Below are 23406 nucleotides of genomic sequence, written 5' to 3' on the forward strand. Positions count from 1 at the left end.
CATAAATATGCCCATCTGATTTTTTACAAAGGTGCAAAAGCAATTCAATGGAGGAAAGAAAGTCTTTAAAAAATAGACTTTATTTTTTAGAGCACTTGTAGGTTCACAGCAAAATTGAATGGAAAGCACAGAGATTTCCCATATACTCCCTACCCCACCACCCCCTCACACACAACTTCCCTGATATCAGCATCCCACTCAAGAGTGGTATATTTGTTACAATCAGTGAACCTGGATAGACATATCATTATCATCCAAAGTCCAGTTTACACTAGGGGTCGCTCCTGGTGCTATACATCCTATGGTTTTGACAAGTGTATATTATATTGACATGCATCGCCATTGTAGTAGTATATAAAATTGTTTCTTTTTCTTTCTTTTTTTTTTTTTTGAGACAGAGTCTCTCTCGTCACCCAGGCTGGAGTAGAATGGCACGATCTCGGCTAACTGCAATCTCCACCTCCCGGGTTCAAGTTATTCTCCTGCCTCAGCCTCTCAAGTAGCTGGGATTACAGGTGCCTGCCACCACACTTGGCTAATTTTTGTATTTTTAGTAGAGATGGGGTTTCACCATGTTGGCCAGGCTGGTCCTGTACTCCTGACGTCAGTTGATCCACCCTCCTCGGCCTCCCAAAGTGCTGGGATTACAGGTGTGACCCACCACACCCGGCCCTGTGTGCAGGGTTTTTTTTTTTTTCTTTTTTTCGAGACGGAATCTCGCTCTGTCGCCCAGGCTGGGGCGCAGTGGCGCGATCTCAGCTCACTGCAAGCTCCGCCTCCCAGGTTCACGCCATTCTCCTGCCTCAGCCTCCCGAGTAGCTGGGACCACAGGCACCCGCCACCACGCCCGGCTAATTTTTTTGTATTTTCTTTTTTTTAGTAGAGACGGGGTTTCACCATGTTAGCCAGGATGGTCTTGATCTCCTGACCTCGTGATCTGCCAGCCTTGACCTCCCAAAGTGCTGGGATTACAGGCGTGAGCTACCGCGCCTGGCCTGTGTGTGGATTTTTGTGTGGACATAATTTTTACTTCATTTGGGTAATTACCAAGGAGTGCAATCACTGGATCATATGATAAGAGTATGTTTAGCTTTGTAAGAAATTGCCAAACTGTCTTCCAAAGTGGCCATACTGCTTTGTATTCCCACCAGCAATGAATGAGAATTCCTGTTGCTCCACATCCTTGCCAGTATTTGGTATTGTCAGTACTCTGGATTTTGGCCATTCTAATCGGGGCATACTAGTATGTATGTCATTTTTGCTTTAATTTACTATTCTCTAATGACATGATGATGAACATATTTTCATAGGCTTGTTTGTCATTGTTATTATTTACTTATTTTTTAGAGGCAGGGTCTTTCTCCCAGGCTAGAGTGCACTGGAGCCATCATGGCTCACTGCAGCCTTGAACTTCCCAGTTCAAGCAATTCTCCTGACTCCGCCTCCTGAGTAGCTGGGATTACAGGCGTGGCATGCCTGGCTACTTTTTGTATTTTTAGTAGAGATGGGGTTTCACCATGTTGGTCAGGCTAGTCTCAAACTCCTGACATCAAGTGATCCACCCGCCTCGGCTTCCCAAAGTGCTGGGATTACAGCCACCGAGTCTGGCCACCACTGTGCATTTTTATTTATAATAGTGCCAAACTGGAAACAGCTCAGATGTCCTTCAATGATGAAACAAACTGTGGCACATTATACAATGGCTATTACTTAGTGGATTTTTTCCAATTGTTTTGATTGTGGTAAAATAAACATAACATAAAGTTGACTGTTTTTTTTTTTTTTTTTTTTTTTGAGATGGAGTCTCGCTCTGTCGCCCAGGCTGGAGTGCAGCGGTGCGATCTCGGCTCATTATAAGCTCCGCTTCCCGGGTTCACGCCATTCTCCTGCCTCAGCCTCCTGAGTAGCTCAGACTACAGGCGCCTGCCACCACGCCTGGCTAATTTTTTGTATTTTTAGTAGAGACGGGGTTTCACCATGTTAGCCAGGATGGTCTCGATCTCCTGACCTCGTGATCCACCCGCCTCGATCTCCCAAAGTGCTGGGATTAGAAGCGTGAGCCACCGTGCCCGGCCAAAGTTGACTGTTTTTAACTGTACACTTCAGTGGGATTAAGTACATTATATTGCCATAGAACTCTCACCACCATCCATCTACAGAACTCTTTTTATCTTGGAAAACTGAAACTCTATACCTATTAAACAGTAACTTCCTACTCTCCCTGTCCTCCAGTCCCTGGCAACCACCATTCTGCTTTCTGTCTCTGTGATTTTGACGACTCTAGTACCTCATACGCATGGAATTACCCAGTATTTATCATTTTATGTCTGGCTTATTCCACTTAGCATAATGTTTCTTCAAGGTTCATCTATGTTGTAGCATGTGTCAGAATTCCCATCCTTTCTAAGGCTGAAAGGATTTCCATTGTGTGGATGTACCATATTTTGCTTATCTATTCATCTACTGGTGAAGAACTGGGTTGCTTCCATTTTTTTTTTTTTGCTTGTGAATAATGCTGCTGTGAGCATATGTGTACAAATATCTCTTTGAGACCCTACTTTTAATTATTTTGAGGATATCTCTAGATATGGAATTGCTGAATCATATGGTAATTCTATTTTTATTTATTTATTTTGAGACAGTGTCTTGCTCTGTCACCCAGGCTGGAGTGCAGTGGCATGATCACAGCTCACTGTAGCCTTGACCTCCCAGGCTCAAGGAATCCTCTTGCCTCAGCCTCCTGAGTAGCTGGGACTACAGGCGCATGCCACCAGATCCAGTTAATTTTTGTATTTTTTGTAGAGGTGGGGTTTCATCATGTTGCCCCGACTGGTCTCGAACTGCTGGGCTCAAGCAATCCTCCTGCTTCTGCCTCCCAAAGCGCTGGAATTATAGGCGTAAGCCACCACGCCCAGCCTATTTTTACTTTTTTGAGGAATCATTATACTGTTTTCCACAGTGTCTGTACCATTTTACATTCCCACCAACAGTGCACAAGGGTTCAATTTCCCCACATCCTTGCCAATGCTTGTAGTTTGTTTCTTTTCCTTTTTTTTTTTCTAGTGGCCATCTTAATGGGTATATGACGTAGTATCTCATTGTTCTTTATCTCATTGTGATTTGTGTTTCCCTAATGATTAGTGATGTTGAGTATCTTTTCATGTGCTCACTGGCCACTTGTTGATCATTGGAGAAATGTCTATTCAAGCCCTTTGTTGTGGTTTTTGAATAAGATTGTTCTTATTTTGTTGCTGAGTTTTAGGAGTCTCTGCATATTCTGGATATTAATCCTTTGTCAGATATATGATTTGCAAATATTTTCTTCCATTCTGTGGGTTGCCTCTTTACTCTGCTACAGTGTCTTTTGATGCACAAAATGTTTTAATTTTCATAAAGTCCAATTTGTCTATTTTTTCTTTTGTTGCCTGTGCCTTTAGTGTCATATACAGGAAGTCTGTTGCCAAATCCGATGTGGTAAACCCTTTGCCATATGTTTTCTATGAGTTTTATGCTTTGGGATTTTAAAAGTTGTGGGGTTTTTTGGGTGAATTTTTATCTATGGCGTTAGAGAAGGATCCACCTTCACTTTTTTGCATGTGGATATCCAGTTTTCCCAGCACCATTTGTTGGAAAGACTGTCCCTCCTCCCCGCATTGAATGGGCTTGGTCTCCTTGTTAAAAATTATTTGACCATATATGGGAGGGCATATCTTGGGGCTCTCTATTGTATTCCATTGGTCTATATGTCTGTCTATATGCCAGTACCACACTGTCTTGATGACTGAAGCTTGGAAGTAAGTTTTGAAATCAGGAAGTGTGAGTTCTTCAGCTTTATTCTTATTTTTCAGGATTGTTTTGGCTAATCGAAATCCCTTGAGAGTATATGAATTGTAGAATGAGTTTCTCTGTTTCTACAAAAAATGTCATTGGGATTTTGATAGGAATTGCATTAAATCTGTAGATTGCTTTGGGAAGTATTGACATCTTAACTATATTAAGTAAGGATTTTTTTTAAATTACTGATTCAATCTCCTCACTAGTTATAGGTTTATTCAGATTATATTAGCTATTGAGTCAGTTTTGCATTTCTATGAATTTGTCCATCTCATCTACGTTATCCAATTTGTTGGCTTATATTTGCTCATAGTACTCTCTTATGATCCTTTCTATTTCTGTAGAATTGCTAGTAACGAGCCAATTGCAGTCGGGATCTGGCAGCAGAGGCTGTGTGTGTGTTTGTGTGTGTGTGTGTGATCAGAGAAATGCTTGAGAGGGTAACACCCGATTTAGGAGTGGACAGGGTATGAGGACAAAGAAGTGGTAATGGGAGACCTTGCCTTTTATTTCTTTTAATCTTTTTTGATAATACATTTGTGCATTATTTGGTCGTTCTCTTTAAATTCATTTTTAAAGGTAGAAGCAAATCAAGAGTGGTAGATGCTGTGCCAAAGAAAGTCAGGGATCCTAGGTTCGAATCCTGTCTCTGTTCGCAATTCGCTCCGCAACCTCAAACAAACGACCTCAGTTTCATCTATAAAAAGCTGGTAACCATCGTCAGTTGCCAGGCCATGAAGAGAGTCAACGGAAATAAGTTTTTATTCTAGGGCACCCGCTCTCTCTCAGGTAAAAGCCGCGCCCCAATCAGGTACTGCCGCGCCAGGGCCGCGGGACATCTCGGGATTTGTGGTCCACCCGGCGGAACTCGCGGTCCCGGCAGGCACCGCGGCGGCGGCAGGGCGACGTGGCGCGGCCGGCTGCGGCTGCGTAGGCAGGTGGAGCAAGATGGCTGTGGAGCTGGGCGTGCTGGTCGTCCGGCCCCGGCCCGGAACCGGGCTGGGTAGAGTGATGCGGACCCTCCTGCTGCTGCTGCTGTGGCTGGCGACGCGCGGAAGCGCGCTCTACTTTCACATCGGAGAGACGGAGAAGAAGTGCTTCATTGAGGAGATCCCGGACGAGACCATGGTCATAGGTACGGGGGCGGGGAGGAAGGGGCGAGTTTGGAACGTGACCGTGGTCTTGGGGCCGGGGATGCGAGACAGACAGCTCTCTAGAGCCGGGAGGAGACGGCCTCGCCGTGCCCAGGCGGTCGCGGAACCCATGCCACCTCGCGCTCCTCTGACCTGGGCTCGCCCTGCTTCCCTCAAGGAAACTACCGGACGCAGCTGTATGACAAGCAGCGGGAGGAGTACCAGCCGGCCACCCCGGGGCTTGGCATGTTTGTGGAGGTGAAGGACCCAGAGGACAAGGTGAGCCAACCCCCACCTTCCTCTCCGCCAGCCTCTCAGCTAGGCGGGCTCCGGTACTTCCTCTTCTAGTTCCTGCATCTGCTAAAGTGGGAGAGACAGTTGATGTTGTGGGAATATCCTGCTGACTTGCATGACCCTGCCAAGTTAGTTACCTTCCTGGAACCAGTTTCCCGGTCTGTGAAATGGGCGGATTAATTGTGGTGATAAAAATCAAAGAGTTTTGTCAACTCTTAAGGTCATCTAGACTTTAAGATTTCACAGAACGTGATACTTTCCCCACAAAATGAGCAGCTTTTAATCTTCCCAAGTAAGGATATTAAAACGAACGGCAAAACCCTTCAGCTCTCACCTTCTGTCACTTTTCGTTAAAAAACTCATGGCGGGGTGTGGTGGCTCTTGCCTGTAATCCCAGCACTTTGGGATGCCGAGGCGGGTGGATCACTTGAGGCCGGAAGTTCAGGACCGGCCTGGGCAACCTCCGTCTGGCAAACCCCGTCTCTAGTAAAAATACAAAAAAAAAAAAAAAAAAAAAAATGAGCCGGGTGTGGTGGCGCACACCTCTAATACCGGATACTTGGGAGGCTAAGGCACGATAATTGCTTGAACCTGGGAAGCTGAGGCTGCAGTGAGCTGAGATAGCGTCACTGCACTCCAGCCAGGACGACAGAGTGAGACTCTGTCACAAAAACAAAAAAGAACCCCCCAAAAAACAGCTCACACCAAAAAAGTTGAAAGGGCATGAGCTATAAAGGAAAGCCCTTCCCAAGAGCAGTTAGTCACTTGCCACCCTAATGTCAGACTCTCAGACTCTAAACACCTGCCCCAGAGAGTTCTCACACAAGCATATGGCAATAGCTGCTGAGCAGCTTTGAATCTTTCAGTGTTGTGAGGTGCGAAAGGCTGTGCCTGTCAATTTTTGCAGTACTTAGAGCCTTAAGCACTGTTTTCCTCCATTCCCATCCCTACCATAATACTGACTGAAGCTTGTTACCTTCCTCCAGGTCATCCTGGCCCGGCAGTATGGCTCCGAGGGCAGGTTCACTTTCACTTCCCATACCCCTGGCGAGCACCAGATCTGTCTTCACTCCAATTCCACCAAGTTCTCCCTCTTTGCTGGAGGCATGCTGGTAAGTGGGCCCATGTGAGACTTGCAGGTTTCAGCCTTCATCCTTTGGTGAGGACTGGGGCACTGGTGGTGCTGTGGGTGTGAGAGGATTATGTCAGATTTTGTGTCTCCTAAGAACACTGGGTTTCCAGTGGATGTCCAGGACACAGTGACTGAGCTCTTTGTATATGCTTCACTCAGAGCACCAGCCCAGGCTTAATACTTGCTTGTGTGCCCAGAGCCTCATGGGGCTAAGACACTGAAGAGGGCCCAGTCTGTTGGCTAAATGAACAGATGAAGGAAAGTCGGGGATGAGCTGTCAGTCTCTGGCAGGAAGATGGAGCAGGGCTACCAGATTTCCCTTATCTCCTTTGTCTGTCCTCAGAGAGTTCACCTGGACATCCAGGTAGGTGAACATGCCAACGACTATGCAGAAATTGCTGCTAAAGACAAGTTGAGTGAGTTGCAGCTACGAGTGCGACAGCTGGTGGAACAAGTGGAGCAGATCCAGAAAGAGCAGAACTACCAGCGGGTGAGTGACTGGGCCAGGAGCAGTGGGCTTCTCCCTAGAAGCTGCCCACTGGCTCAGCCAGGAATTTCACATTAAATTCATTCTGAGACCCCCAAGGGACTTACCTGCACTGCATTGTAGGTCGTGGGGCGGGTATTACTAACTCGACTTTGTAATTGAGGATACAGACTCATAAGAGGCTGTCATTGCCCTAAGTCACAGTTACACACAGAATGGCACAGTAGGATTTGATACCAACACCTTGGGTGCTGTTTCAGTGGGTCCACATGCTCCCAGGACCAGGGTCTCAAACTTACCGGTGACCAGGAACCAGAGATTACCATAAATGAATCTGTGACCTTAAGGACTAGTAGGGCAGTGACCCATCTAAACAAGCACAGCCACTGTTCATTGTCACCTGGGGGCTTCCTTGCAGAAATATCAGCCCTGGCTTTACAGATGTTCCATTTTTTCAAGAGGAAATAGGATTTTTATGTGAACATTTTAATTTATTTTTTATTTTTTTCTATTGCTGCTGCACAAATTACCTGTGTTTTAAATGTTGACAAAAGACTGTGCACTGTGTGAGGCCAACAAAACATACATAAAGGCCAGATCCAGCCCCCAGGCTGCCAGTTTACAGCCTGTGCCCACCATCTTCAAGGAGCAGTGTGGGAGACCTAGGCAGAGTGCTTAGAGCAAGTCCACTCCTGTGTGCTCCAGGACAGCTCTGCCTCGTGGGGTGGTACCACAACTACCTTACCTCTCTCCCAGGCACCAGGGCAGGACTAGGTGAGGGCTATGCCTGACAGATGAAGAAACAGACTTGGGAGAATGAGTAGGTTGCCTGAGGGTAAAAATAGTCCCCAGGTAGAGTGACACTTTGCAGGCACTTGGCTGGAACCTGGGCAAAGCTGGTTGACCTTGGGCATCCTCTTGGTCTGGGAATCAGCAGTTCTAGCAGCCCCAGCCAACTCAGGCTCACCTTATATTCCCCTACAGTGGCGAGAGGAGCGCTTCCGGCAGACCAGTGAGAGCACCAACCAGCGGGTGCTGTGGTGGTCCATTCTGCAGACCCTCATCCTCGTGGCCATCGGTGTCTGGCAGATGCGGCACCTCAAGAGCTTCTTTGAAGCCAAGAAGCTTGTGTAGCTGTCCCAGGCGTCACAACCCATCCTCCCAGGCTGGGGGAGAAAGGACCTCCTGGAACTGACTTCTTCTGTCAGGAGGACTGGTTTCCAGCCATACCTGTTCTGGAAGGGAGAGGGGCTGGAGGCACCCACAGGTACAAGCTGAAGGCAGCAGCTTGGCTAATACTGAGCAGGTGGTGGGGCAAATTCCTGCCCTCTCTCTCTGGCCTCTGGGCCCTTTGGCAGTAATCACCCAGGGGCTGGTAAAGCCCCTCCTCTTGGCACCTCAGAATCACAGTGTTACTGATCAGGGATGTGAGGCTGCTGTTGGGGGTGGGGGGAGGGGAATGGGCAGGCAAGCCAGTCTTCTGTCTTCCTTTGCTAACTTAGGGTTTTGAGCAGGTTGGGGTATGGTGCCTGTCATACCCACCTGCCACCCTGGGAACCTCACTGTTCTCTCTTTCAGCCTAGACCTGCTGATCCAGGGTGTGTGTGAGTTGAGGGTGGGTGGAGGGGTTTGCAGTGTGGGAATGTGGCCCTGCAGTTAACCTGAGCTGCTTCACATGGTTGTCCATTCTGGGGCTTAAAGAACTGGGACCAGACCAAGTAGAGGCCTTGGTGCTGGTTGGGGTGGGGCCTGCAGAGTCTTAGTTACTGATTTCATTTTCAATAAATTTAGGTTTGTTACATGAGTTTCCCAATAAAAAAAAAAAAGACTTCTTGTCCAGTGCAAGTTACTCAGTCATCAGTGGGCATACTGCAGGGTGCTTCAGGGAATGTCAGTTCTTCCAAAGAGCAAAGCGCTTCACATTCCAAAGTGAATTCCCACCAGTCAGCTTCATTCTTTCCTCCTTCTCCAGGCCTTCCTGTGGCAGGGAATAGTGGGTTTGTCCAAGATTATACAACAAATAAATTGGGCTGGGGCTCAAATCTACACCCTTTCCTCCGTGCCAGCTCCCTGGTGAAGTTCCCTCTTTCTAGAGTCAGTAAGCAGGATTGTCATGGATGCTGCCAGGAAGTGCCTGGTAAGGAGGTGCATTGAGCAGGGGAGTGCTACAGGACAGCCACCCTGGGCTGGCAGGGGCAAGGATGTTGATGGGCTAAACCAACAGCAAGTGATTTCAACCAGGACCATGAAGGAGAGGAAGGATTCTGCTGGAAGGAGATGGCAGGACAGGGGTGGTTGGAGAAGTGGAGGCAAACAGCTGGAATGGAGGTGGGTGGGTGTTTAGTTTCAGCTGCAGAGGGTGTTGTGAGGAAGCTGGAAAGGAAGGTTGGATTAGAGAAGCCTCGAGCCCCAGGTAAGCGATTTGGACATGCCCACCTTTCAAGAGGGGCTGCAGGCACCCATAGGTACAAGCTGAAGGCAGCAGCTTGGCTGGTTTAATACTGAGCAGGTGGTGGGGTAAATGCCTGCCCCCTCCCTCTGGCCTCTGGGCCCTTTGCAGTAATCACCCAGGGTCTGGTAAAGCCACTGAGAGCCCTATTGGCACCTCAGAATCACAGTGTTATTGATCAGGGATGTGAGGCTGCTGTTGGGGGTTGGGGGAGGCAAATGGGCAGGCAGTTTTGAGAAGAACCTTCTGACAAGAAATGTGAGGGAAGTTACAGCAGTGTGTGAGAAAGACCAGGAAGAAGGAGACAAGTTTGGGGGCTGCTTCCCCTAATGGGATGATGCAATCTGGGCTCATGCTGCCAACTAATTCTTCCACGTGAAAAAAAAAAAGTTTTTTGGTGGCCACGGTGGTTCACACCTGTAATCCCAGCACTTTGGGAGGCTGAGGTAGGTGGATGGCCTGAGGCCAAGAGTTTGAGACCAGCCTGGCCAACATGGTGAAACCTCATCTCTACTAAAAATACAAAAAATGAGCCAGGTGTGGTGGCACGTGCCTGAAATCCCAGCTACTTGGGAGGCTGAGGCAGCAGAATTGCTTGAACCCAGGAGACAGAGGTTGCAGTGAGCCAAGATTGCACCACTACACTCCAACCTGGGCTACAGTGAGACTCTGTCTCAAAAAAAAAAAAAAGGCCGGGAGCGGTGGCTCACACCTGTAACCCCAACACGTTGAGAGGCCAAGGCGAGCAGATCATGAGGTCAGGAGATCGAGACCAACCTGGCTAACACGGTGAAACCCCATCTCTACAAAAAAAAAAAAAGAAAAAATTAGCCAGGCGTGGTGGTGGGCGCCTGTAGTCCCAGCTCCTTGGGAGGCTGAGGCAGGAGAATGGCGTGAACCCAGGAGGCGGAGTTTGCAGTGAGCCGAGATCGCGCCACTGCACTCCAGCCTGAGCAACAGAGCAAGAGTCCATGTCAAAAAAAAAAAAAAGTATTTTTAAAGAACAGCTTTAAAATTGCAGAAAAATTGTGAAGACATTTTCCCTATTAGTAACATCATGCATTACTTTATCCAGACTTCCTTAGTTTTTACCTACTGTCCTTTTTCTGTTCCAGGATTCCACATCACATTTAGTCACTGTGTCTCCTTAGGCTCCTTTTGGCTGTGACAGTTTCTTAGACCTTCCTTGTTTTGGATGATTCCTTGACTGTTTTGAGGAGTACAGGTCAGGTATTTTGTACAATTTCTCAGCTAGGATTTGTCTGATGTTTTTCTCATGATTAGACTAGAGTTGTGGGTTTTTGAAAAGAGACCACAGGCTGGGCATGGTGGCTCACGCCTGTAATCGCAGCACTTTGGGAGGCAGAGGTAGGCTGATCACCTGAGGTCAGGAGTTCGAGACCAGCCGCCAACATGGTAAAACCCCGTCTCTACTAAAAATACAAAAATTAGCCAGGCGTGGTGGCAGGCGCCTGTAATACCAGCTACTCGGGAGGCTGAGACAGGAGAATTGCTTGACCCCGGGAGGCAGAGGTTGCAGTGAGCCGAGATCGTGCCACTGCACTCCAGCCTGAGTGACAGAGTGAAACTCTGTCTCAAAAAATAAATAAATAAATAAAATAAAAAAGTAAAAAGAAAAGAGATCAGAGTTGAAGTGTCATTATCAACATGGCTCTTAGCTGGATATCACATTTAAAAATTAGATAATTTGGGTTTTCATTTGAGATCTGATTTCTTGAGAGAGTGAATCTGACAATCTGAAGTAGAGCTTCATCCTGATGTAGTAACAGCGAACCGGATGGAGTGGTCCCCTTTAGATGGGCTGTGCATTGACCACGGTTCTGGGGTAGGATGCAGTGCCCTGGGGGAGTCAACAGGAAGGGGAATGGGTGGATTATATACTTCCAGGTTTACGGGGTAAAGGGGTTACCGGGAATGATTCATTTCCCACCCACGGTGAAGTTCTCTCTGGAGCAGAGTGATTAAGATCATAGATTGTGGGGAAAAAAAAACAAAACAAAAACCCCAAACCCATAGATTGTGCAACCAAACTACCTGATTTGCCTCTCTGTGCCTCAGTTCTCTCAACTTTAACTTGGGGATAAGCACCTACCGATAAGGAGTACGTGAGATAACCCTCATGTAGTAAAAACTATTAACAATGACCGGCACATAATAAGAACTTAATAGATGTTTGCCATCTATTAGGAAACTTAAAGTTTGCCTGGAAGAGCAGAGGAGGTCAAGTCTAACAACTGCCGCTTTCTTTCCCCAGGTAGGAGGCTAGCAGGAGGGGTGGGGGGGCTGGGGGTGAGGGGGATGGTTAAATTCCCACGGTGACGGGGTAGATATGGGAACTCAGTCTCCTATTCCCTTCTTCAGTTCTCAGCTCCACCAAAGTACCCTTTTCCTGGATGACAGCTGTCATTTATATGGCGTTGAACTGTGTGCCTAGCGCTGCACAATTATTTGCACTTTCTCCTTGAATCCCCACAGCTGCCATATAGAATAGGAGCCATTGATATACCCAGGTGAGGAAACAGATGCAGAGATGTGGCTTGGTCAAAACACAGCTGAATTGGCAGAGTCTAGTTTCTTTTTCTTTTTTTTTTTTGACGGAGTCTCGCTCTGTCTCCCAGGCTGGAGTGCAGTGGTGCGATCTCGGCTCACTGCAAGCTCCGCCTCCTGGGTTCACACCATGCTCCTGCCTCAGCCTCCCGAGTAGCTGGGACTACAGGCGCCCGCCACCACGCCCGGCTAATTTTTTGTATTTTTAGTAGAGACGGGGTTTCACCGTGTTAGCCAGGATGGTCTCAATCTCCTGACCTCGTGATCCGCCCGCCTCGGCCTCCCAAAGTGCTGGGATTACAGGCGTGAGCCACCGCGCCCGGCAGGCAGAGTCGGGTTTCAAATTCAGTCAACTTGTCTTCAGAGCTCGGCTCCTAACGCCTGCGCGGGCTGTCAGCTGAACTCAGCGCCGAGCCGTGAGCTTGGCTTTGCCCCTCCAAGCTTGCGCGGAGAACGCGCCGCCTGGGCCGAGACGGGGACCCCGGGACGCTCCCGCCTCCCCTCGGAAAGAGGACGGAGATGCAGATTCTCCCCGAGCGTTGGTTTGGGAGTCTGGACTCTTAGGTCCAGTCCCAGCCCAGTGATTTGTCGGGAGGCCCTGGGCCTCTGGGCTTCAGTTTCTCGGGCTGCCAGGCGGGTTCCGGGGCGGCTAGGAAGGAGCCGCCCAGAGAGGGAGGCGCGCCCGCGCTGCTCGCAAGCAGAACCTTGGAGGCGGCGGCTCCGGGAGCTGGCGGCGCGGCCGGAGCGGCGGACCCGGCGGACCGGGGGGCGGGGCGGACAGGCCTGGGCGGAGCGGGAGGCGGAGGCGCCGCGTAGGCCCGGGAGGCCGGGCCGGCCGGGCTGCGAGCGCCTGCCCCATGCGCCGCCGCCTCTCCGCACGATGTTCCCCTCGCGGAGGAAAGCGGCGCAGCTGCCCTGGGAGGACGGCAGGTGAGCGGCGGCGGTCGGCCCGGGCCCCGTCCTCCCGGGCGCCGCTCCCTTCTCGGCCGCCGGCGGAATCTGGGAACCCGAGGCCATCACGTCTCCATGTCTGCGGGTTTCTGTGAGGGCGTGTGGTTCTCCCTGTGGGTCCCTGGCGCTCTGTTCCGGTTTCTGTCTGTCCCTGTGGGTCTCTGCCTCCCCCGCCCCCTCTCCCTTTCCGCGGCACTCGTCCTTCCCCCAGCACCTTCCCCCCCGCCCGTGGGTCCGTATTTCTCCATTGACTTCCCTTTGTGAGTTTCTGATCCCCTCTTTGCTAGTCTCTCTCGTTATGTGTTTCGTTGTGTCTGTGTTTCTCCACCAGCCTCCCTCTATCTGCATGCGGGTCTCTGACTCCGCTGACCTCTCACCATGGATTTGTGTTTCTCACTTTGTCTCTGATCCCTGAGGACATGTATTCCGTTTCTCTGGTCTCTGCCTTCCTCATCACATCCATATAGCCTCAGACCCTACCCTTCCTCCTTAACACTCCCCCCCCCCCATCCTTCGCAGGCCACCAGCAGAACCCACCAGACAGAAGCTCCGTGCTCTGCCTGGCTGGTCACTGCCTGGCACGTACTAGACACTCCTTATACACGCATTAGTCCATTTCCTGTGCAGCTGTATTGGCCCTACGTGAAAGATGTGAGCTTGGCCCACACCTTAGCTAATTTTGTTTCTCACTAAAGCAGAATGGGGAAAGCGATTTGACTGCCTCCATTCGTGGGGCACTTGAGATGTGTCCCTGTAAGTCTTCTCACAGAACACATGACTGGATCTCCTCCTGGTGAATGACACCTCATTTCCTTCATGTTTCTTAAGTCCGTCAGGTGCCATAAGATTCTGGGATTTAGTGGCCACAACTTGTACTTTTGGGGATTTTTCAGACTTGGTGTTGAAAGGGGAAGACAGGAATATAATAGAAAGCGTGGACTAGCGTTCGACCTGGGCAGGAGTCCTCCTTAATTATGTGAGCAGAGACCCCTGCATCTTTCTGACCGCAGCCTTTCCATCGCTGAGACAGTTATGACAGTATTGGCTCTGCAGGGCTGTGTGAGGATTAAAGGACCGCACACATGTAAAGAGCATGGCACTGCCTAGCACAAGAGGAGGTGCCAGTTGTCTTCCAGGTACCTTTGCAGTTTTGAGGTGCTGTAACCAGAGCAGCTGAGGATTCAGACCTCGTAGTATGAAGGTCTGTATGAGACAAGAAAGGAAAGGTAATAGAGGAGCATTTCTATGTCCTGATCCTTTTCCATAGCTGTTTCCAGAGAAATTTACTGATGTCAATTCTGTGCTTTTGACACAGGGGTGGTGCAAAGATCCACGCAACGGATGCAGGCTAGTGTAGCTATCTAGTGTAGGCTCTGGAGCCGGCCTGCCTGGGTTTGAATCCGCCTTTTACTAGTCTTGGGCAGTGATTGATGAGGGAGACAAAGCCTCTTCTGGACTGCCCCTCAGAGCCAGGGTGGCCTGGGCCTGGGAGCCACTGGGACTGCAAATCTGGTTTGCCACCTGGTGGCACCAGGAACAATTGTTCTCGGTGTCCACTGTCCTGAGGAATTGGGACTCTGGGTTCAATCCAGTTGCTCAGCGGTTTGTGCTCTTAGAGCACAGGATGATGCCCATGGGGATGTGGTCCTCATAGGAGAGGGGAGCGGGGCCGAGGGAATTAGCGTGTGGACGTGCTCGGAGTACCCAGTCCACGCCGTTCCCCTGGATAATAGTCACTGCTTCTTTTCCTGAAGGTGGGATATCACCCCATATCCATCTCTCCAGTCTCTACCCTGTCCCCAGAAAAAGCCCAGAGGGCAAGGGAGAATCTGTAGAGGTTCCAGCCTTCCCAGACCACTCTCAGGACTGGGCTGTGCTCCTCCGCAGCTGAATCCACCACCACAGGATAATGGGGGGTAAGTCAGAAGCCCTGGGGGGTTTCCTACCAGGCCACCTCTCAGCTGCGTGTGGAACCTGGGCCTGGCTTCAAGGCTACTGGCTTCCAGGTTGGCAGTTTCTCTAGAAAAAGGGAGGAGTTGGTCTGGCTTTAGCGTGTGACTTAAGGCATGCCCTGACTGCTTTAACCCTTTCTGTAACTCACTTGGCAAGCTCTCTGCTGTCTGGCCTGTGCTTGCTGTGCTGGGGTCACAGATAAGGATCTGACACGGCCTGAGAAGCAAGGACACAAGGCATTACAAAAAAGTGGGAAGATGCCGTGGGAATACAAAAGTGGGAGCATTATGGGGGCAGGGGGCAGTGCTGGCCATGACATTGGAGTTCGGCTCTGAAGGATCAACAGGGGTCCTCAGGCAGATAAAGAAGGACATTTCAGGCAGAAGGAGCAGGCTGTGTGAGGGCTGGAGCAGGAAGGAATATAGCAAGTGGAGAAGCTCCGAGGCGCCCAGCATGAGAACATGGGGCGAAGGCTTGGGAGCATCTGGAGTTGGGGCCAGGTCATGGAGGGCTTTGACTGTCAGGCCAAAGGGCTTGGCCTTTGTCTGGCAAACAGAGGAGGGTCATTCAGAAGACTGAAGGGGTCTGAGCAGGGCAAGGAACAGATGAGTGAGGAAGGATCAGAGGGGGACTTAGGAGATAGAATTTATTTATTTATTTATTTATTTATGAGATGGAGTCTCGCTCTGTTGCCCAGGCTGGAGTGCAGTGGCGTGATCTCAGCTCACTGCAACCTCCGCCTCCCAGATGCAAGCTATTCTTCTGCCTCAGCCTCCCAAGTAGCTGGGACTACAGGTGCGCACCACCACACCCAGCTAATTTTTGTATTTTTAGTAGAGATGGGGTGTTACCATATTTGCCAGGCTGGTCTTGAGCTCCTGACCTCGTGATGCACCTGCCTCGGCCTCCCAAAGTGTTGGGATTATAGGCGTGAGCCACCACGCCCGGCCAGGAGATAGAATTTATAAGACCTGATAGCTAATCGCTGACTCTTAAGATTGTGAAGTGGATTCCTTTGCAGATTACTTTGGGGAGAAGGTAGGAGGAGTACAGAGGAAGCTTCCCCCTTCATGGATTCCTCAGCTCCTGTCTCAGCATACTCAGGAACTTCCAGAGGAGGGGCAAAGGAATCTGGTGAATTCTGTTTCTTTGTATTTGCTAACCAAAAGGCTGTCTCCTGGCATCACCCCAGTGTCTGTGATGTTCAGCTGTTTTTCCAGTTTCTGAAATCAGTGCCTGTGCTGTACCCAGCCCTCGTCTTTCTTTCCCTCTCCATCTCCCATCTTTTATCACGAGCTGCCTCTTGGACTAAAGGTTTGAGGCTCGTTCAGTGAACCGCCACTGACAGTTTGGGCCTTGCGTTGCTTCGGGGGGCACGTCTGATCCTCCCAGAGTAAACATTGGTCATTTTACCTGGACTAATGCCAGCACACACCCGTGTCTGGGTGGCCTTTCTGGTCATTCTTGGAAGCAGGATGGAGCCACGGTTTCTGCTGGGGTGGATCTGTAGGGGAGCGGGTTTGGAAAGCAGTGGGTTGCATCTCTAAGGTGGGGACTCCTGTCATTGGCTCAGGACATTGAGCCACTATCGTGGGGAGGAGCACATACAAGTGACAGAGCCTCCTCATCCTTGCCCTGAGCAGCTCTGACTAGGACTCAGTCACAGAAAGTAAGAGCATTGAGGAGCCGGGGCAGCGCTGTGAACTGGGAGTGGTTCAGAGGGCTTCCCGAGAGCGGGTGGCATGGGTTGGGTCTAGAGAGGCAAGCAGGATTCGGATGCATGGTAGTGGCATGAGCAGAAACATTAAAGTTGCTTCTGTACTAATTCCCAGGTGCTTGGGGTAGACGAGTTATGTGCAGCCTCCTCGTGGGGAGGCCAGAGAACGGGTCTGTCACAGGGCCAGCCCCGCCCCGCCCTTCTGACCCTGTCCTGCTCTTGCTCCAGGTCCGGGTTGCTCTCCGGCGGCCTCCCTCGGAAATGTTCCGTCTTCCACCTCTTCGTGGCCTGCCTCTCGCTGGGCTTCTTCTCCCTACTCTGGCTGCAGCTCAGCTGCTCTGGGGACGTGGCCCGGGCAGTCAGGGGACAAGGGCAGGAGACCTCGGGCCCTCCCCGGGCCTGCCCCCCAGAGCCGCCCCCTGAGCACTGGGAAGAAGACGCATCCTGGGGCCCCCACCGCCTGGCGGTGCTGGTGCCCTTCCGCGAACGCTTCGAGGAGCTCCTGGTCTTCGTGCCCCACATGCGCCGCTTCCTGAGCAGGAAGAAGATCCGGCACCACATCTACGTGCTCAACCAGGTGGACCACTTCAGGTAGCGCCGGCCCCGGCCTCTCCCCCCGGCACCCCTGCCCGGGCTCAGGCTTCTCAGGGCCTGTGAGAGGCCACCTGGGGCAGGGGCAGGAGGGCGGGAGGTGGCAGACCCCTCTCACTGGGTGTGACAGGAATCTTTGGAGAGGGCCCTGATCTAATTTCCATTTTGAAAAGCTCACTGTGGCTGCCGTATGTGGAATGGATTATACCAGGGCAAGAGGAGAAGCAGGGAGACCAGTTAGGTGGTCACTGCTGTGGTCTGCGATGACAGTGGCTTGATGGCGTGGTGGGGGGTGGGGAGAGAGAGGTGCTGTGGAGGAAGCCCAGACAGGACTCCCTGGGGATTGGCCCGGGGATTAGGGAAAGGGAGGGTCAAGGCCACGGCTTTAAAGTTGCCCACAGTCTGGCGTTATCCTAAAATCCCCGCCCTTACCAAAAAGTGCTCCCTTCCATGACCACAGCCTGAGATCTCACCCACCAGCCCCCACCCTCCTTTCCCTCTAGGTAACTCCCACTGGAAGATGGATTCTCAGCCCCACCAGCCTGATCTTCCCACCTTTTCAAGTCCCCTTGATCCAGATCCCCAGATCCCCCCACCTTTTCCCTGCCACCCTTCTTGTCTTTACTTCCTCCTTACCCAACCTGGAGTCCCAGGTCCGCCATTAAAATCCTCCCTGGCATACTCCCTCAAGCCTCTGGCCCCTTGCTGCTGGCATAATCCCAGCCTGATTTACTCCAGCTCTCTGCTCCACACCTGTGCCTGGGCACTGGAGGGTATGGAGAGAAAAGACAACACGTGAGGCGGCCACGCTGCCGTCCCCACGCCGATGATCCCCCTGCCAGGAAGACCCTCTGCCCTGCTGGGAGCCTCACTTTCCTCTGGTCTGTCCACTGCAGCCTTTAAAACCATCTGTTCTCCTTATTCATCCCCCTCCTCACTCGTAGCTGACGACTTTGCTTCCAATTTCAGAAAACAGAATGAAACAGAAGAGAACTTTCCCCAGTTCCCTCCACGACTCACCTGCCAGCCTCTGTGCACAGGGACTCAAGGCTGTTCCAGCTTCTGTCCGGGCTGACTCCCACCATCCCCGTCCCTCAGTGTTTCCCCCCACCCCACAGTTGGGCCCTTCCTCTCCCTCTCAATCAGCGTTCCTCTCCTGGAGCATCCCTGTGAGCACACACACCCTGAAGTGGCTCCTCTCTCAAAGGAAAAAGACTCCCTGGATCCCACATCCCTCGAGGCTGTCGCCCTTCTCTGCTTTCTGGCAGGCCTCCTTCCCTTTCTCTCCCCTCGTCTCTCTTGAACCCCTTCCGCTCAGACTCCTGCACCCACCATGGCACAGAGCAGCTCTCACTGAGGTCACCAGCCGCCTCCACTCTGTTGGTCCAGAGGCCGTGCTGGGCCCTCATCCTGTGGACCTGCCAGCAGCATCTTTCATAAAATGCCCCTTCTTAGGGCAGCACCCTCTGGTCCTCCCTCTGCACTGGCTGGGCCTGTGTGTCTGTGGGTTCTGCTCATCTCCCCGAGCTCTCACCATCGGGGCTTCTCTGGACTCGGTGCTTCGGCAGCCTCCCTTTTTTAACTCCAGGTGTTCCTTGGGGCATCTCATGTCATCTCCAGCATTAAACCACGTCTCTACTCTAGTGATTCCTGAGGCTGTTTCCTGGAGTTCTCTCCTAAACTCCAGGCTCAACAGCCCAGCCATCTACACAGTCCCTCCACGTGGTGGCCTCAGAGCTACTGCAAGCTTCCATGATCACAGCTGAATTGCTGGTGGCCTGCCCTGCCCCAAACCTGTAGCTCTGTCCTCTTCTCCATGGGAATGGAAGCTCTTTGCTCCCATTGCTCAAGCCCAAAAGCCCGGGGGTCATCCTCAGCTGCTCCTTCTCTGTCATACACTGCGTCCTATTCGTCAGCAAAATCCATCTAGAATCTGCCCGCTTCTCGCTGTTGCCACTGCCACCTCCTGAGCTAGGCCACCTTCATCTTTTGGTCTCTCACCTAAATCATTGCCATAGTCTCCCAGCTGGTCTCCCTGCTTTCACCCCTGCTCTGACAGTCTCTTCCAGCACAACAGCTAGGGCGGTCCTGTCCCGGCATAAGTCACAGCACGCCTCTACCCTGCTCAGAGCCTCCATGGCACCCCATCTTACCCGAGTCAAAGCCCCGTCCTTCAGTGGCCCTTGGGCCTTGTGCAGTCACTGTGTCACCCCCAACATCCCCACCTCTGCCCTTGCCCTGCCCAGCTGCCCGTTGGTCTGCTCCTGCCTCCTGCCGTGGCAGTGCCATCTCCCCTATGCAGAGCCCTAGGCACCCACTGCCCTGTGGGTCATCTCTTCAGGCCTTCAGGTTTCTGTCACTCAGTTCCCCTGGCCCTCCCTGACGGCCCCACCGAGGACAAGAGCCACCTCCACCCCCAGCAAGATCGCCCTCCTTGCCTGCTTTGCTTTTCCCCCCAGCACGAACCACTGCCGGCCACGCTTTGTGTTTGCTTGTTTCTGTTTCCTTCTATTGGAGTCTGAGTTCCTTGAGAACAGGGCCTGGTTTTTCACTGCTGTACCTCCTGTGCTTTGAATGGTTTCTGGCACATAGTGGGTGCTTAGTCAATATGCGACGAGTGGAGGGACAGCCCCACAGGCTGAGTGAAGTCAGTGCTGGGCCAGAGGGCAGCATAGGCACCATGGGGACCCCCGGGTGGGTGCTGAGCCCCAGGCAGTGAGCCCGTGTGCTGCCCCTGCCCAGCCTTGGCCACCCTGCACAGGTTCAACCGGGCGGCGCTCATCAACGTGGGCTTCCTGGAGAGCAGCAACAGCACGGACTACATTGCCATGCACGACGTTGACCTGCTCCCTCTCAACGAGGAGCTGGACTATGGCTTTCCTGAGGCTGGGCCCTTCCACGTGGCCTCCCCGGAGCTCCACCCTCTCTACCACTACAAGACCTATGTCGGCGGCATCCTGCTGCTCTCCAAGCAGCACTACCGGCTGGTGAGGCCCGGACAGCCTGCTCTGCTCAGAGCCGGGAGCTCCCTCCAGGCTGCGGGTGGTGGGAAGGATGGGGCAGTGCCTCTGGGGCCCAGCAGATGGAGCCCTGCCCTGGCCTAGCAGGAGAACTTGGGAGCAGCCAGAGTGCGAAGAGCAGGCGAGCCAGTCAGCCGCAGCAGCAGAACTGCTTGCACGGGGGCTTCAGAAACCTGGGTGGTTAGTGGCCCTTAACACTGAAGAGTGTAGGGGGCAGTTCAGGTGAACCTTGCCCACCTCTCAGACAGTGTCACCAGGACCCTGTTTCTCTGTGCATCTCCCAGCTCTCCTTCCCTGCACTGGGTTTATTGGCAAGGTGGTGGTTGTCACTGCAGTCTGTATCCATCTAGGCCCCGGGCTGGTGGGAGATGGGGCCCTTCCCTTGTAGCTCAGGCAGGAGTCCCGCAGTGAGCTGCACTGGCTCTTGATTGGCCGGCTTGAGTGCTGAGCCCAACCCTCAGCCAGTCACTGGCTGGTGGACGGGCAGGCAGGAAGAACCACTTGTGGCTCAGGCCTGGGTGTCCTCCTCTCCAGGCCATGGCAGGGGCCAGCTTTATGTAAATGAAGCCCCTGAGCCAGGTGCAAGAATGGGTGTCTGTCATGGAACCCTGCTACCCCTCTCACACACACAGGAAGAGATGAGGGCAGGGCCACCAGGAGAAAGGGGAATGGGGGAAGCAGAAATCAAGTAGGAGCTGGCGCTTCTGCCCATCGACAGTTCCCCACAGAGATCCCCTCTGGGCAGCCAGCCGTTTTTGAGAAGGTGAGCCTCTCACACAGGTTCAAGGCCCCGTGAGAACGGGAGAGGGCCCGGGACGCGCTGCTTCCTGCCGCCCGCACTGCAGAAGTGCAGGAGCCTGCAAGCACCCGGGGCTTATTCAGAGGCGCCGGGGGAGAGGGGCACTCCCGAGCGGTAGGAGACCAAAGGCCCCCCCCGGGAAGATGGGCCGAGTGACGCTGCTTGTCTCTGTGTCAGTGCAATGGGATGTCCAACCGCTTCTGGGGCTGGGGCCGCGAGGACGACGAGTTCTACCGGCGCATTAAGGGAGCTGGGCTCCAGGTGAGGTTCCCCGCGCCCCACCCCCACCTCAGCTGCGGCGGCTGCCCTGAGATTTTCTTCTGTTTCCTCAGATGAAGCTCCTGGGGTCTGGAGATGGCCCTGATTCTGATCCCTGCCCTAACCCTGCCCTGCATGGTCATCTAGCCAGTTCCTTGCCCTGTGGGCCCCAGTCTCCTCTCCTGCAGGCCCCTTCCTGTGGGACCTCAGGGGAGCTGGTGGTGAGGGCTGGGGCTCCAGGAAGGGCAGCCTGACCCCGACTTCCTTGGACCTCCCTAGCTTTTCCGCCCCTCGGGAATCACAACTGGGTACAAGACATTTCGCCACCTGCACGACCCAGCCTGGCGGAAGAGGGACCAGAAGCGCATCGCAGCTCAAAAACAGGTGCTGGCAGGGCTCCTCATTGGGGACGGATAGGTGGTGATGTGGGGAGCCAGCAGGCCCGGGCTTTCACCAAGTTCTCCTTGGCCCAAATGGTCCCATCCTCCCCTGCTTGGCCCAGGTCAGTCGACGGGCATTCTGCTTGGGCACCGTGCCCTGCTCTGGTGGCTGCTGTGGGCACCCTGGGCACTGTGGGTCAGCCCAGACCTCAGGGTCCATGCAGGCTGGCAGGGTGGGGTGGGGGAGGCGTAGCTGAAGGTGCCAGAATCCCAGCCACACCCAGGATGCAGGGATCCCACCCTCAAACAGCCCCTTCTCTAGGAGGCATATGCATCCAACTGGAGATCCCGGCTCGCCTGCTTCCTAGTGGGGCACAGCCCTGGGCAAGAGGCTTCACTGCTTTGAGCTCTGGGTTCTTCCTCTCCAGTGGGGACCACAGGACCTCTGATGGCGAGGTTGTGTGGGGTCAGTGGGTAGCTGGCACCCATGCAGCCCTGAGTCCGTGCTCTTTCCTCTCTTCCTCCCCAGGAGCAGTTCAAGGTGGACAGGGAGGGAGGCCTGAACACTGTGAAGTACCATGTGGCTTCCCGCACTGCCCTGTCTGTGGGCGGGGCCCCCTGCACTGTCCTCAACATCATGTTGGATTGTGACAAGACCGCCACACCCTGGTGCACATTCAGCTGAGTTGGATGGACAGTGAGGAAGCCTGTACCTATAGGCCATATTGCTCAGGCTCAGGACAAGGCCTCAGGTCGTGGGCCCAGCTCTGACAGGATGTGGAGTGGCCAGGACCAAGACAGCAAGCTACGCAATTGCAGCCACCCGGCCGCCAAGGCAGGCTTGGGCTGGGCCAGGACACGTGGGGTGCCTGGGACGCTGCTTGCCATGCACAGTGATCAGAGAGAGGCTGGGGTGTGTCCTGTCCGGGACCCCCCCTGCCTTCCTGCTCACCCTACTCTGACCTCCTTCACGTGCCCAGGCCTGTGGGTAGTGGGGAGGGCTGAACAGGACAACCTCTCATCACCCCCACTTTTGTTCCTTCCTGCTGGGCTGCCTCGTGCAGAGACACAGCGTAGGGGCCATGCAGCTGGTGTAGGTGGCAGTTGGGCCTGGTGAGGGTTAGGACTTCAGAAACCAGAGCACAAGCCCCACAGAGGGGAACAGCCAGCACCGCTCTAGCTGGTTGTTGCCATGCCGGAATGTGGGCCTAGTGTTGCCAGATCTTCTGATTTTTCGAAAGAAACTAGAATGCTGGATTCTTAAGTGATATCTTCTGATTTTTTAAATGATAGCAACTAAATGAAACTTTCAAAAAGTATGGCAGGCCAGACAAAATGTGTCATGGACCGCTCACATGTCACTTTTGGCTGAGGGGCAAGGGGAGGGGTGAGTTACAAGCTGGCAAGGAATTGGGGTGGGGCGGGGACGACAAGTCCGGGGGGAGGAGAAGCCAAAGGTGTGAGGGTTCCTGTACTACCTCCACCCCACCAAGGCTTCTGGGCAGCCCCCTGAATGCCCTTCTGAGCAGTCTTACCACCTTCAGGCTCTCTCTGGGTAAGCTTCCTCCGGCCTCACTGAGACACGGAGGAGGGAGAGCGGCTGAGGAGATTCACCCACAGGACTGGAGAGAGGCAGGCAGGGCACTCAGCCGGTGCCTCGGGTCATGGCTTGAGTGGGGAGGAGAAGGGGAGAAGTGGGAGGATCCCTGTGGTGTTCCCTCAGCACAGAGGGATTACAGTGGTCACCGAATGCCCAGGAGCAGTGAGAAGACATGAACTGGGGAGTGCTCTTGGGGGAATCACTTGGAGGGAAGCCCAGAGCCCATGAGAGTGGGAGGCA

The 23406-nt window shown here is 52.9% G+C and overlaps 2 protein-coding genes across 5 annotated transcripts; both read left to right on the top strand.

The window, feature by feature from the left end:
• The first annotated feature begins 4702 nt into the window (after positions 1-4702).
• Positions 4703-10136, top strand: TMED9 (transmembrane p24 trafficking protein 9). Its single transcript, XM_518138.7, has 5 exons — positions 4703-4969; positions 5146-5246; positions 6248-6373; positions 6737-6883; positions 7865-10136. Exons 1-5 carry the CDS (start codon positions 4783-4785, stop codon positions 8012-8014), a joined length of 711 nt encoding a protein of 236 aa, XP_518138.2. The 5' UTR covers positions 4703-4782; the 3' UTR covers positions 8015-10136.
• A 2515-nt stretch (positions 10137-12651) lies between these two features.
• Positions 12652-22885, top strand: B4GALT7 (beta-1,4-galactosyltransferase 7). 4 transcript variants are annotated; one of them, XR_010156808.1, is made up of 7 exons: positions 12652-12827; positions 14603-14764; positions 16747-17109; positions 19871-20096; positions 20910-21189; positions 21466-21570; positions 22096-22885. XR_010156808.1 is itself a non-coding variant. In XM_024356500.3 (7 exons), the coding sequence occupies exons 1-7, from the start codon at positions 12778-12780 to the stop codon at positions 22249-22251; spliced, it is 1146 nt and encodes a 381-aa protein (XP_024212268.1). In that variant the 5' UTR covers positions 12668-12777; the 3' UTR covers positions 22252-22830. The 4 variants fall into 4 exon arrangements, 2 of the variants coding, with proteins under 2 accessions (XP_024212268.1, NP_001035053.1); XM_024356500.3 differs by having other exon boundaries at positions 12668-12827; positions 21106-21189; positions 22096-22830; XR_010156809.1 differs by lacking the exon at positions 14603-14764 and having other exon boundaries at positions 12658-12827.
• The last annotated feature ends 521 nt before the right edge of the window (positions 22886-23406 follow it).

Source organism: Pan troglodytes, chromosome 4 (genome assembly GCF_028858775.2).
Source record: "Pan troglodytes isolate AG18354 chromosome 4, NHGRI_mPanTro3-v2.0_pri, whole genome shotgun sequence".
In the NCBI taxonomy this organism is placed as follows: domain Eukaryota; kingdom Metazoa; phylum Chordata; class Mammalia; order Primates; family Hominidae; genus Pan; species Pan troglodytes.

Excerpts from the sequence above, each read along its gene's own strand:
- TMED9 (XM_518138.7), top strand. The coding sequence starts at position 4,783 with ATGGCTGTGGAGCTGGGCGTGCTGGTCGTCCGGCCCCGGCCCGGAACC. Across the intron at positions 4,970-5,145 it reads GGACGAGACCATGGTCATAG|GAAACTACCGGACGCAGCTG; the intron begins GTACGGGGGCGG and ends GCTTCCCTCAAG. Across the intron at positions 6,374-6,736 it reads TCTTTGCTGGAGGCATGCTG|AGAGTTCACCTGGACATCCA; the intron begins GTAAGTGGGCCC and ends GTCTGTCCTCAG.
- B4GALT7 (XM_024356500.3), top strand. The coding sequence starts at position 12,778 with ATGTTCCCCTCGCGGAGGAAAGCGGCGCAGCTGCCCTGGGAGGACGGC. Across the intron at positions 17,110-19,870 it reads AACCAGGTGGACCACTTCAG|GTTCAACCGGGCGGCGCTCA; the intron begins GTAGCGCCGGCC and ends CACCCTGCACAG. Across the intron at positions 21,571-22,095 it reads GCATCGCAGCTCAAAAACAG|GAGCAGTTCAAGGTGGACAG; the intron begins GTGCTGGCAGGG and ends CTTCCTCCCCAG.